General features: G+C 37.7%; 1 protein-coding gene and 1 long non-coding RNA gene across 3 annotated transcripts; both read right to left on the bottom strand.

Moving 5' to 3' along the window:
• Nucleotides 1-5,018: 5,018 nt before the first annotated feature.
• LOC149174253 (uncharacterized) lies at nucleotides 5,019-5,979 on the bottom strand. Its single transcript, XR_016257910.1, has 3 exons — nucleotides 5,858-5,979; nucleotides 5,692-5,772; nucleotides 5,019-5,608 (listed from the first exon to the last, which is right to left on the bottom strand). It is a non-coding gene; the product is annotated as an uncharacterized LOC149174253 (long non-coding RNA).
• A 133-nt stretch (nucleotides 5,980-6,112) lies between these two features.
• Nucleotides 6,113-13,813, bottom strand: LOC149174252 (uncharacterized). 2 transcript variants are annotated; one of them, XM_089419257.1, is made up of 4 exons: nucleotides 13,397-13,813; nucleotides 13,231-13,311; nucleotides 13,110-13,147; nucleotides 6,113-6,246 (listed from the first exon to the last, which is right to left on the bottom strand). In XM_089419257.1, the coding sequence occupies exons 1-4, from the start codon at nucleotides 13,796-13,798 to the stop codon at nucleotides 6,213-6,215; spliced, it is 555 nt and encodes a 184-aa protein (XP_089275383.1). In that variant the 5' UTR covers nucleotides 13,799-13,813; the 3' UTR covers nucleotides 6,113-6,212. The 2 variants fall into 2 exon arrangements, with proteins under 2 accessions (XP_089275383.1, XP_089275382.1); XM_089419256.1 differs by lacking the exon at nucleotides 6,113-6,246 and having other exon boundaries at nucleotides 12,607-13,147.
• Nucleotides 13,814-14,122: the final 309 nt, after the last annotated feature.

The raw sequence follows: 14,122 nt of genomic DNA, 5'->3' as shown, positions 1-14,122 counted from the left end.
ATTCTCTATCACTGTGTGTATGTATTCTTCCCTAATGTTTGCCTCTGTGCGTTTTTGTCAATTTCTACCTGTAACTCACAAGGGTTTAAGAGCTGCAAGGTTCATGGTGACATTCGCTTCGGCTCTGGTTCGTTGGCTCCCAAATTCGACAGGGTTATGGTGGCATTCTCTGTTCGTTCCTCCGTCAGCTTCGCCTGGTAAGTTCCTGTTTCATGCTAGACTTTCCCTTCGCTGTTCTTCCTGAGTCTAATGGCCTAGCTCCTTTGTGATCAGGAGGTTCGTCCGCGGTGAGAAATGCAGCTATGGCTTGCCTGTCAGGTAACGACACACTTTCCTTTTGTTCAATCTTTTCGTTCCAGTTCTCTGTTTTTTTGTGGGTGGAACCTAACCCTTGTTCTGTTTGTCTTTGTGCAGGTGGAGCCGTTCGTTGGTCTTGATGCCTGGACTTCCGGCTGCCCCAAACAGTATACGGGTAGAATCATTCTTTTGTTGTAGTTTGCTTGTCTAGGTTTTCCGACTTGTAGGGTCTGTTTGTTTTTCGTTGGCCTTGTGCCGCTGTCTGTTCCCGGTTCCTTGGCTATTAGGCTTGGTGGTAGATTTAAGAAATGAGTTAGGACTCTATGCGGTTGGCTTCTGTTTGTAGTTGTGTCAGTTCCCACGTCTGCGAACTGGGTTGGTCTTGTAATTTTTTTGAACAGAGAATGTGAATATATATATGGACTTTGGATGACTATATTTGTAACCCTATGAATTTGTGCGGAAATAAATTTTGAATCGCTCTCGTAGTTTTTTTACATACCTGCTATGATTGTATATGCCTGAACGCTTTGGTTGTGCGGCTTGCACTGGTCGTTGTTACTCTTCATCCGATTTAAATATCTTTTCGTTCTGGTTCAGAACCTGTAGTGGTATATTAACAATGTTCACACCATAAAAAAATTACACAACACTAAGTTACACAGCATTGAGGACGCTGTAGGATTGTATGTGCACTGAATAATGAATATATTCTTTTACTGTTAATTTCTTTTTTTTCCACAGTCGAACCCGTATTGGGCTTGTTTTTCTCCTTTTGTAGCACTGTTCTCAAACAGTTGGATAACTGCTGTTAGTTTGTGTTTTCGGTTATAGTAGTTATTTCATATATGAAACTTCTTCATAATTAGCTAGCACATTTTCCTTTACATGCATTTACAACAGTAATATAACCGTTTGGAAACAAACGATTCTAACTAATTACTATTGTTCCTAATTAAAAGTCATCACAATGTTCTTAGGCATTTTAAACAGAAAAGTAAAATAAAAACAAAAATAAAAATAAAGATAGATATACTATCCATCCAGTGAGCTATGTTCTCTGTCCTTTCAGAAACCATGTCAACCTTCCTTCCGTCTTTGCCCTGTTAGCCAGATGCTCCTGCATCAACTAGACACAAAGAAGCCAGAAATGGTTTTGTGCCTCAGAAGGGGGGTGCCATAGACTAGCTCCCTGAGCCAAATACCATTGAGGACCACATCATAACCATAAAAAAGCAGAGACAGAGAGTTACAGGACACTTCATTGCTCAGGGCCAACAAATCAAGAATAAAACAAGTACAATCAGGTGGACAATCCTTCCACAGAAGACGACCAACCCAATTTTTTCCATACATTCCCATTCGAAGTAATAGAATACCATAGAGAATGGACACCGACATAGAAACAACAGACACAACATAAAAAGAAACCACATAAACTTTCTCACTTGTCAAGCAATCAATTCTTTTTCTTATGATAATAAATTTGCAGGTATGGTCAACAAACTTGTGGGAGACATTTGAATATAGAATCGACCGAAGTTAAGGAGGGAAGAAAAGGAAAACAACATACCCGACTACACTTGTCATGAACCAGAGGTCGATCACATCTCTAGAGAAGAACTTCCCAACCGTTCTTGTAGAAAAAGGATAGAGAACCAAGAGCCTGCGTTTACCTCCAAGAACGAGGCTTCAGAATAAGACAAGTGCATGAATGGGACTTTTATCCCTCCCCACCCGGAGTTTATGAGCCCCACACCTCGTCACTTTGTCATTAATCTGTCCCATTCGTTCTGCCACCCCACCGTCCTGATCGTGCATGTAAGGCCCAAGGTTCATCCATCATTTCATGTATGATGAGAGTCCAAAGAGGGACAATGATCTGTATCGCACCCCACGATCGACTATTTCCTTTTATATTATTTAAAAAAATGTTATAAAATTAAATTAAAATAAAATATTGATAAAATATATTGTTTATGAAATAATTTATGTTTTTTGGGCATGTGGTATTGATGCCTATGGTATTGTAGCAAAGGCTATTTATAAGTTAATAATATACATGGTAAAATTGGGGTAAGTATCCATGGTTAAAAATCTTGTCATATTATTATAACATATTTTGATTGTGAAATAAGTTATGGTTTTTGAGCATGTGGTATTGATAAGCCATGGTATTGGCCCATGGTATTGTAACAAAGCCTATTCACAAGTTAATAATATCCATGGTAAAGTGGGGGTGAATATCCATGGTTAAGAATCTTGTCATATTGTAAGTTTATTGTAAGTATTATGTTTTTATGTGCTTGTTAATTAAATTTAAATATGGTTATGGAATCATTATTTTAACTTATAACTTAAAATGGATCTTAATTTAGAGCTACTTACATGTTATATTTTTTTAATGTGATATGTATATTATGATTTTCTTTTATCTAATTTTTTTATTTATTTTATTAATAAACGCAAAATCAAAATATAACAAATTGAGTTTCATTATTTTTATTACTTTTAACTTTTATTATTAATTGGCCAACATTTAAATGTTTACACTCATCCCCCATACTTACTAGGTTTATATTACTTTTAACTTTTTATTTATTATTTTAACTTTTCATTATGAATTGAGGGAAGGTTTATATTACTTTTAACATTTTATTTATTATTTTAACTTTTCATTATTAATTGAGGGAACATTTAAATGTTTACACTGATCCTTAATACTGGTCTCTACATTACTTTTAACTTTTTACTATTTTTTTAACTTTTCAATTGAGCTCACATTTAAATTTGTTTACATATTTACACCTACACATCTACCTTTACACCTAAACATCTACTTATACTGGGTTGTAGAGCTACACATAAACATCTACCTATAACATAAACATCTACCTATATTGGGTTGTAGAGCTACACATCTACCTATACTGGGTAAATCTACCTTTACACCTAAACATCTACCTATATTGGGTTGTATAGCTACATATAAACGTCTACCTATAGCATAAACATCTACCTATATTGGGTTGTAGAGCTACACATCTACCTATACTTGGTACATCTACCTTTACACCTAAACATCTACCTATAGTGGGTTGTAGAGATACACATCTAGCTCTGGCCCAATAACCCACAACTTTAATTGAGCTGACATTTGAATTTGTTCACATTCTTACATTATACCTACACATCTACTTTTACACCTACACATCTACCTATATTGGTTTGTAGAGAGCCTCTCCCCAAATAACCCACCAACCTATCTCTCTATGTAATAGAGAGAGGATTCCCCTTTATAGACTTTATATCACATTACTTCCAAACTTTTTATTTACCTAAAAAGTAGTAAGATGTGTTGAGAGAGTGCTTTGATTAGAATAAGTAAATAAAGAAGTGTGGAATAGCCATTTTTCAATTCTAATGTGTGTTGTTGTTTGTTCATTGATTACAATAGTTAATATATTTTATTGCAATATATTTGATTGATACAACTAAGTTAATATATTTTATTGCAATTTATTTGATTGTTGGATCATTAATAAGAGACTAATATATTTTGCAACAATATATTATGTAATATACCTATTGTGATTAACCCCACGTAAAGTAATTTTAAATTACCAATCAGTTAATCAAACCTGCGTAAAAGTAATTTTAAATTACATATCAGTTACAACTGATTCTTGGCTTTGGTTAAATGGGTCAGCAAGCACCCTAACAGGCAGGAAAAAAGGACAGTAGAGGACAGGCAAAGGACAGGCAGAGGCCAGGCAGAGGAAAAGAGAAAGAAAGACAGGGAAGTAAACACCCTGGATGGACTAAGTCTGGTTAGGACCAGATAGTCAAGCACAGAGTGCTGGCTTACTGAGGATAGTGATCCGGTAAGCAGAAGCTTGGGGGGAGATTCAGGTCTTGAGAGACTGATCTCATGGTTGGGAGGATATCAAGCTTTACACAGAGATTTAGACAGGAGACTGAACCAGACTCACCGTGTCCGTGAAGACCAGGTAAGTAACTGACCCTTATGTCTCCAAGATTATCTGTGTAAATGGTAAAGGTAGCTGTTACTGTCAGTTATTCTGTAGTTACAGTTAGTAGGCAGAATGTAAGCAATACTATCTGAACAGAAACAAGAAGTATACATTACAGTTATCTGCAAAACAAGAAGCATACGTATTTCTGTATGAAAGAAATTATGTATATAGAGTACTATAGAACTCTGGAGACAGAGCATGAAGAACCTCACGGTAATAAAAACCGTATGCGCATGGCTAAACATCAATACATACATCAAAATATATTTACAGTACCAAATGGATGTGAGAATCTTCGGTCAAATGCAACAGCACAAATACATACATAACGAAAGGAAATGCTCAGAACAGAAAACGAAAACTTAGCTAGCTGAAACAAGTTTCCGTAGGTAAGGGTTATGCGATGGAATCGCAACCTCTCAAGAAGTACGGAGAACTGTGAAGGTCTTTCCGGAACGAAGAATCGGGATTAAGGGAATGGACCCTAACCCGTATAAAAACCCTCGTATCCATAAGAAAAGGAACTGCGTCTTATTATAAGCAAGAAACGTAGCATATGGCTACAGGAATAAAGAACTGTATACTATTATGTTCATAAACGAGGAACAATAGAAAATGGCTATATAACCCGAGGGCCGTATGTTGCAACTCCTATGATAAAAACGACAGTAGATAGCAGTGTAGTAAGATGTCGAAAGCACTCCATATTAGAACAATAAACAGAACATAGTGAGTATCAGTCTTCACTGTTCACATGATAACCGTAAGAGAAATAATATCTTGGAACACTGAGATTTATAGCACTAAATAAACAAAAACACGATAACAGTAACAGAAGCAAGCCGAGCGGCTGTAGGCTGAGACGAGAAGCTGTAGCAAAGAAATGAATACAGGCTTATGCCTCAGAAGAAAATGACCAGGACAAGGAACTCTTTTATAAACAAGTAACAGCATAAGTTCGGTCACGAAAAGTATATATATACATTGCAGTAGACAGAAATAACAAGGGCCGTGGCCATTGCCGTAGCTTGAAAGGCAAAACCCCGGCAAGGTCTTAAGTTAACAAGTCATATAAAACCATATCAAACCCTAACTCAACGGTATGGTAATGACCATGACCGGATAACATAAAGAACTGTAATTCTGTCTCCATCTACAAGTATAACACCGGAGGAAACTTCAAACCATAAGTGAACCGCATATAAAACAAGGTCTCGAAGGTTCTCATAGGAGTACCTCGACAGGCCCAGGTGCAAGCCAACAGCCTCGGAGGTCTGCAAGCAGAGCATGAGATAGCTCAGAGTTATGACCTCGAGCCATTTTAAGAACTGAAACAGGGGATTGGGAAGTAACCAACCTGTAAAACGCCGAGCTGGAGCTTGATGGACTCCTTACCTCGTTCCTGCGTCCGAATTGAGCAACCCTCCTTGGTGGTCACCTGCAACAGAAAGCGAAGAGTAAATAAAAAGAGTATTACAGCGTAAGGAGAACAAATCAAAACCCTGAGCCGAATAGGGGGTTACCTGGAGAATTCCGGAGCTAGTCTCATGCAGCATCCAAAGTGCAAACAAGCTTAACTGTGAGCTGGTAATGCCAAAATGGAGTTGCAGCAATGAACCAAGTCGGCGGAGTGAGTACACGAACAAAAAATGAGCTTTGCCCTGAATTCACGGGGTTTATGTAATGAGCCAAAACCCTTAGAGCCTTTTCCACCGCTAGATCTCAAAACCAAATCTGGAGCGTCCAAATCAAGCGGGAAGAGTGGGCGGGAAGGCCGAGGTAACACATGGCCTCGTGTACCCGCTGAACCACGTGTCCCGTTGTAAACTCCTGTGAGCGGTGTGGTAGGTAGGCCAGCTAGCCAAGCCTGCACTTGGCTCATCGGATGTTGTGACAACAACGGCTCCATGTACTAGAGTGGTTATGGTTACCACCGTAAGTTAGCAACGTGGACATGGCATTTAAAACAAATTATATATCAATGCTAAACCAAACTTTAAGAGCCTTATGTATTTGCAGAACCTTAATGCGGTCAGGGTAATTTTATAACTATATACGTTGGCGTTCAACGTGCATGTGGTAGGTGGTATGAGATTATCCATAATACAAGTATCGATTGATAAACCTGGAATGGTGATCACTCTTAAGTGTGTGTGTAGTAATTCTCTACCACAGTTAATTTTTTTTTTAGGGTGTATTTTTACATGAAGGAATGTGACAAATTGGTATCAGAGCAGAGGTTTCAAAACTGTGGCCTCTGGAGCAGCAAAACCCAGCTGTAAAAATATATATATATATATATATATATATATACACAGTGCATACCTGAGGAAGTAATAAATTCAGCTAAATTGATTTCCTTGTTTATCAATTAGGAAACTGACACAGAAAACGACAATCTGCTAGCAGTCAACAAGTAAAATGGAGGAAATGCAGGCTGGGATGTGAATGAATATTAAAGGATGAGAAGGTCATTATAACGTTAATAATCTTATGAAAGGTTGCAATACTGGCGCCTTTGGGAAATGGTAAGCGGAAAGGATATTGAAGTACGCCATTAGTAGGCATTAACTCGGGTATGAGTTTAATCATTCGCATATTCATTTATGTCGTACACTACTTTTGGCATGACAGGTGTGATTCATGTTTATAACTTATTTGAGAAGTAGTTAATAAGATGTTGCATAACTACGTTCATAACGTTGGATTCCTGATGAGGAGAAAAGACAATGAAACTTTTGTCGCACCTAAGAACAATATTGAGTACTCATTACATTCATGAGCAATATTGAACACTCAGGGAGAAAAGTGACAATCAACTACCAACTTTTGCCTTGCAAATATGACAATAACAATGATACATTCATTAAACAAAATTGAAGTTACCATGATCAAAACTTAATGAGTCATGCATGAATATAAATTATGGGAAACATCCTTGAATAGGATGACAAATTGTTTTAAAAAAAACCATTAGAAGAACCCCCTTAGATATTGAAAACATGCAATGAGTCAAGCAGCGAGACTTGATTGTCATAACTAATTTTTGATTCAGTCTTGTCATGGGTGCATGAAGACGATTGGTAGTTTGGATTGGTTAGTGTTGTATGACTAACCCATCAAACTTATATGCATTAAATTGAATTGGACTAAGATGGTTACAACTCGTAAACAAGTGAAGTTTGATTGGTGTCACATGCATGGAATGTGTGTGCTATAGTTCCAGTTGTTTATGAGAAGAGTTCTTAATTTTATTCACCATGAGCATGCATGATGAATAGTATATTCTTATGTCTTAATAGATCTAATGACGATTGCCTTCTAAATAACTGAAATCCATTAGCATGGTACGTGCTGATGTTAATTATTACTTGTGGGGAGATAAAAACCATTGGAGTCTCGATTAAATAATGGTTGAATTTATCTCTACTATGGGAATGATGGATTTCTTATGTATGTTGCATTCCAGTGTGAAGTTAAGGGTAGAGACATGTTCAGTGGGTAACATTTCTAGGACCCATTCATGGTATAATTACAAGTGATAATTATTCATAAATAGACTACCTGTGTTAATACAGTTGTCAGTAAACTCTAATTACTTTCCCCAACCATAGATGCTTCCAAAAGAAAAGGAAGCAAGGAGAAGGAAGAAGACCGTGCTGTAGGGACAGACGGAGATGGGAAAAAGAAATCGCTAAGTCTGGTGATGACCAGATAAAGCAAGCTTTGAGTGTTAGAATCTTGCAGAAGACTCTAAGTCTTGGGATGACTAGGTAAGTGCTCGATGAGCATGAGAGTATTCCTTGACCATGCTTAAGGAATTGGAAAAAGATAACTATAGAGTGTGGATGTTAATGATTTTCATAATGTCTCCTTGAACTCTTTATTCTGAAAAGGTCACATAGTAGTGTTATGATAGTTGTTGCATATAGCACTAAATGGTAGCTCTAGTGCATGTGTGACACTTAGGAGATTATGCTTCTGATTGCATAAGTAGAGCAATTGCTTCCTGTAGGGATGGATTAACTTGTTAGTTATGCATGTTGATCCAAGGATAAGATAAGTGTCTTGTTCACTTACTTGAAGAACACGTATGAATGTTTTATATGATTTCTTAAGTAGAGAAAGTATTTGAATGCATGCAATGAAAGAATGGTTCTTTTATAGATTTTCTTGGTAAAAAAAAAATGTGCTAAGGCATGCAGTTAAAGATTGATTATCTTGTATGTTTTCTTGGTAAAGAGAATAGGTAGTTCCTATTAGAAAGACTCCACGAGAGTCTTGTGTGTGAAATGCTTGTCTCTGGTCTATAAAATCCTTGTTAAATATAGCCAGGTATCTTCTGGAGAAATAGGATGAGGTATATAAATGTCCTAAGAACATAGCATGGAAGGTGGCCAAGTTTGCTTGAATTAAAATATGTATCTTTATTTGATATAAGCTTCTTGGAATATATATATATATATATATGCTAATGATTCTAGTTAGTCTCTAAGTTCTAGTGAAATGATTATGCATTACATGCATGATAAAAGATAACTAAGGATGTGCTTCTAGGCACATAGATATTTATCCCTAATTTCTTGAGGAAAGAGTATATTACATATATACATAAATATAGTCTCATCCTAAGGGTATGCATACTTCATGTACGAAGATAAAGGACTTTATGAGAATTCTTGAAAATGGAAATAGAGGTTCTTTCCTTCAAAGACACATTAGAATAGTGTTCATACAAGAACCAAAATCCTTACTTGTTTCATGAAAAGAACTATGTGCGTTAAGTAAAGTAATTGCGTTAGGAGAACACATGTTGCACATTGGTAGCTATTTTGACTTTGGAATTATGAGACTGCGCGTACTTAGAGAAAGTGGTCATGATAGCTTCCTTGAAAATAATAATCTCTTGGAGAGATTGTCTTGTTGGAAGAGCTCTGTTGTATGCCGAAAGATAGACATCTTTAATAATTACTTGAAAGGGAATCTTGAGAAATCCTCACATCAGAAGATAGAGAAATGAGGATTAAAATGACTTCCTTAAGAAAGAGGTATGTGGTTGGTCGTATGAAATGATGGTGGTCTTCTAGTGAAGGGAATAAGTGTTGCATACATTAAAGAAGGGCTTATATGATAAACAATGGTATGCACAAAGATTAGTCATTGTGACATAAGAGTTATGTTCTTGTATGTTAGAGAAAATTGTGTTTAATTACACTAACAATGCATGACTAAATTTAGCCATAGTAAACGTAAGATAATACTCCATTAATGATGATTTGAATTGGAACAACAGACTATGGCAAAATTGGGAATGCTGAGAGTATTAACTCAACTATTGTTGACATTTATACATTAATGAGTATTTGCATATGCTTTTATACATGACAATATTGTATGCATGAACATTTTTGGAAATGGAATACGTGTTAACTGATGTATATTTATAACTAACGTTGCTGATGGGATTAAGTAGTGGTAGCTTAACGGCAACAAGAAAACTCATTACATAAATTGCTGCAGTGTGAAATGCAATTATGAATGAGAAAGAATGATGTTATATATTATGTTATTTGGAAAATTTGCATGCATACAACGTGTATGATGGATATGTTTCCCATCAATCTTGATGTTGTGGACCCATGTTGGGGTTAAGTGTAAATGTATGATATACATGCATGTTTGTTGTGCTAATGATAATGTTCACATGGTTCATTGTGTAAATTACTTTGAGGAAGAGTATTAAAAGAGAAAATATTCATGCTATGTCTGGTTGGGATCAGATGGCATAAGAGGAAATAATTTCCTGTGTACGCTACGTCTGGTTAGGATCAGATAGCGTTTACTGGCGAGACCAGTGTAATTGCGGTCGAGTAGGACCTGCAAGTGCTTGGGCTGATGGCAATACCTGCCCGGAGGGGTTGATGGTACTTGTCTGCCCGGAGTTGGGTTGATGGCGATTACCTGCCCGGAGGGGTTGATGGTACTTGTCTGCCCGGAGTTGGGTTGATGGCAGCTACCTGCCCGGAAGGGTTGATGGTACTTGTCTGCCCAGATCTCCTCTCCCTAGAATTCTTGAGCTGGTTGGCCAGTGGGATTCTATGTTAGACCTGGTAAGGTCTCTATCGAAGAAACTGTCTGGATGTGAAAATGACTCGGTTTGGTTGTGGAAACCAGTTCCCATGGGTTGGGAATTCTTTAGTCCATTGTGGTCTCACGGCTAAAGGAATTAACTAATCAGCTATATGTTATGTTAGAAATAAATTTTACATATAGTTGTGTGAAATGTGTTATGCACATTTAATAAGAAATGAGCTTAGTGCTCGATAAAGAATAAATGGAAATTTTAATTCCTTTATTGTGTTATTAATGTTGTGAACATCTTAGTGGGAGCTAAGACAATTCTTGCTTGATGAAATGATTGACTTTTTTGATGATTAAAGAGCTAGGTGCTCTTTTGGTACTTCTTGAAGTACTTTACGGATGTCTTTAGTAAGAATTCGTTCAGTGTGCACGTGAGCAGTGATTTATCATTTGATGATTAGCATTAGTGCTCTTTAAGTACTTGTAAAAGTACTGTGATTTAGAAAGCATCTAACATTGCACAATTGATTGCTAGTCAAAAGTGTCTCATTTGACTCAAAATATAGTGACTAATGTGGTTGAATTTGTTAGTCATATATTGCAGGAACTACTACCATGGAAGGTTGAAGAATTGTCCAACCTTCATTAACAGGCTTACATGAAAGTATTCATGATTTTCAAGCATAAGATGGTAAGTTATGGTAAGTTGACACAGAGAATTGTTATTATGAATGAATAAGGGCCAGGTGGTGGCGATTAGAAGTTGCATATTTTTGCAATTACGAATGATTATGACTATTGATGCCTATAACTAATGATAATTCTTATGACTATATCATTACTATTTTGTTTGTCGTCTTTTCTTGGAATGAAATCGTTGATTTCAAAGAGAAAGGATCACATTTTATGTGGATTAGATAGTAATACCACAAGTAAAATATCAAGTTCCGACGAAAGATGAACACCGAGGACGGTGTTCCTGTTAAGGGGGGGAGTATGTAATATACCTATTGTGATTAACCCCACGTAAAGTAATTTTAAATTACCAATCAGTTAATCAAACCTGCGTAAAAGTAATTTTAAATTACATATCAGTTACAACTGATTCTTGGCTTTGGTTAAATGGGTCAGCAAGCACCCTAACAGGTAGGAAAAAAGGACAGTAGAGGACAGGCAAAGGACAGGCAGAGGCCAGGCAGAGGAAAAGAGAAAGAAAGACAGGGAAGTAAACACCCTGGATGGACTAAGTCTGGTTAGGACCAGATAGTCAAGCACAGAGTGCTGGCTTACTGAGGATAGTGATCCGGTAAGCAGAAGCTTGGGGGGAGATTCAGGTCTTGAGAGACTGATCTCATGGTTGGGAGGATAACAAGCTTTACACAGAGATTTAGATAGGAGACTGAACCAGACTCACCGTGACCGTGAAGACCAGGTAAGTAACTGACCCTTATGTCTCCAAGATTTTCTGTGTAAATGATAAAGGTGGCTGTTACTGTCAGTTATTCTGTAGTTACAGTTAGTAGGCAGAATGTAAGCAATACTATCTGAACAGAAACAAGAAGTATACATTACAGTTATCTGCAAAACAAGAAGCATACGTATTTCTGTATGAAAGAAATTATGTATATAGAGTACTATAGAACCTGGAGACAGAGCATGAAGAACCTCACGGTAATAAAAACCGTATGCGCATGGCTAAACATCAATACATACATCAAAATATATTTACAATACCGAATGGATGTGAGAATCTTCGGTCAAATGCAACAGCACAAATACATACATAACGAAAGGAAATGCTCAGAACAGAAAACGAAAACTTAGCTAGCTGAAACAAGTTTCCGTAGGTAAGGGTTATGCGATGGAATCGCAACCTCTCAAGAAGTACGGAGAACTGTGAAGGTCTTTCCGGAACGAAGAATCGGGATTAAGGGAATGGACCCTAACCCGTATAAAAACCCTCGTATCCATAAGAAAAGGAACTGCGTCTTATTATAAGCAAGAAACGTAGCATATGGCTACAGGAATAAAGAACTGTATACTATTATGTTCATAAACGAGGAACAATAGCAAATGGCTATATAACCCGAGGGCCGTATGTTGCAACTCCTATGATAAAAACGACAGTAGATAGCAGTGTAGTAAGATGTCGAAAGCACTCCATATTAGAACAATAAACAGAACATAGTGAGTATCAGTCTTCACTGTTCACATGATAACCGTAAGAGAAATAATATCTTGGAACACTGAGATTTATAGCACTAAATAAACAAAAACATGATAACAGTAACAGAAGCAAGCCGAGCGGCTGTAGGCTGAGACGAGAAGCTGTAGCAAAGAAATGAATACAGGCTTATGCCTCATAAGAAAATGACCAGGACAAGGAACTCTTTTATAAACAAGTAACAGCATAAGTTCGGTCACGAAAAGTATATATATACATTGCAGTAGACAGAAATAACAAGGGGCGTGGCCATTGCCGTAGCTTGAAAGGCAAAACCCCGGCCAGGTCTTAAGCTAACAAGTCATATAAAACCATATCAAACCCTAACTCAACGGTATGGTAATGACCATGACCGGATAATATAAGGAACTATAATTCTGTCTCCATCTACAAGTATAACACCGGAGGAGACTTCAAACCATAAGTGAACCGCATATAAAACAAGGTCTCGAAGGTTCTCATAGGAGTACCTCGACAGGCCCAGGTGCAAGCCAACAGCCTCGGAGGTCTGCAAGCAGAGCATGAGATAGCTCAGAGTTATGACCTCGAGCCATTTTAAGAACTGAAATAGGGGATTGGGAAGTAACCAACCTGTAAAACGCCGAGCTGGAGCTTGATGGACTCCTTACCTCGTTCCTGCGTCCGAATTGAGCAACCCTCCTCGGTGGTCACCTGCAACAGAAAGCGAAGAGTAAATAAAAAGAGTATTACAGCGTAAGGAGAACAAATCAAAACCCTGAGCCGAATAGGGGGTTACCTGGAGAATTCCGGAGCTAGTCTCATGCAGCATCCAAAGTGCAAACAAGCTTAACTGTGAGCTGGTAATGCCAAAATGGAGTTGCAGCAATGAACCAAGTCGGCGGAGTGAATACACGAATGAAAAAATGAGCTTTGCCCTGAATTCACGGGGTTTATGTAATGAGCCAAAACCCTTAGAGCCTTTTCCACCGTTAGATCTCAAAACCAAATCTGGAGCATCCAAATCAAGCGGGAAGAGTGGGCGGGAAGGCCGAGGATTCCAAGGCCGAGGTAACACATGGCCTCGTGTACCCGCTGAACCACGTGTCCCGTTGTAAACTCCTGTGAGCGGTGTGGTAGGTAGGCCAGCTAGCCAAGCCTGCACTTGGCTCATCGGATGTTGTGACAACAACGGCTCCATGTACTGGAGTGGTTATGGTTACCACCGTAAGTTAGCGACGTGGACATGGCATTTAAAACAAATTATATATCAATGCTAAACCAAACTTTAAGAGCCTTATGTATTTGCAGAACCTTAATGCGGTCAGGGTAATTTTATAACTATATACGTTGGCGTTCAACGTGCATGTGGTAGGTGGTATGAGATTATCCATAATACAAGTATCGATTGATAAACCTGGAATGGTGATCACTCTTAAGTGTGTGTGTAGTAATTCTCTACCACAGTTAATTTTTTTTTTAGGGTGTATTTTTACATGAAGGAATGTGACATATTTGATTGGAA

This window comes from Pinus tabuliformis, chromosome 4_1 (assembly GCF_031772625.1).
Source record: "Pinus tabuliformis cultivar Carrire ecotype Pingquan chromosome 4_1, CPIR1, whole genome shotgun sequence".
In the NCBI taxonomy this organism is placed as follows: Eukaryota; Viridiplantae; Streptophyta; class Pinopsida; order Pinales; family Pinaceae; genus Pinus; species Pinus tabuliformis.
This window is presented reverse-complemented; position numbering and strand designations above follow the sequence as displayed.

Excerpts from the sequence above, each read along its gene's own strand:
- LOC149174252 (XM_089419256.1), bottom strand. The coding sequence starts at position 13,798 with ATGGAGCCGTTGTTGTCACAACATCCGATGAGCCAAGTGCAGGCTTGG. Across the intron at positions 13,312-13,396 it reads CTAGCTCCGGAATTCTCCAG|GTGACCACCGAGGAGGGTTG; the intron begins GTAACCCCCTAT and ends TTTCTGTTGCAG. Across the intron at positions 13,148-13,230 it reads TCCAGCTCGGCGTTTTACAG|ACCTCCGAGGCTGTTGGCTT; the intron begins GTTGGTTACTTC and ends CTCTGCTTGCAG.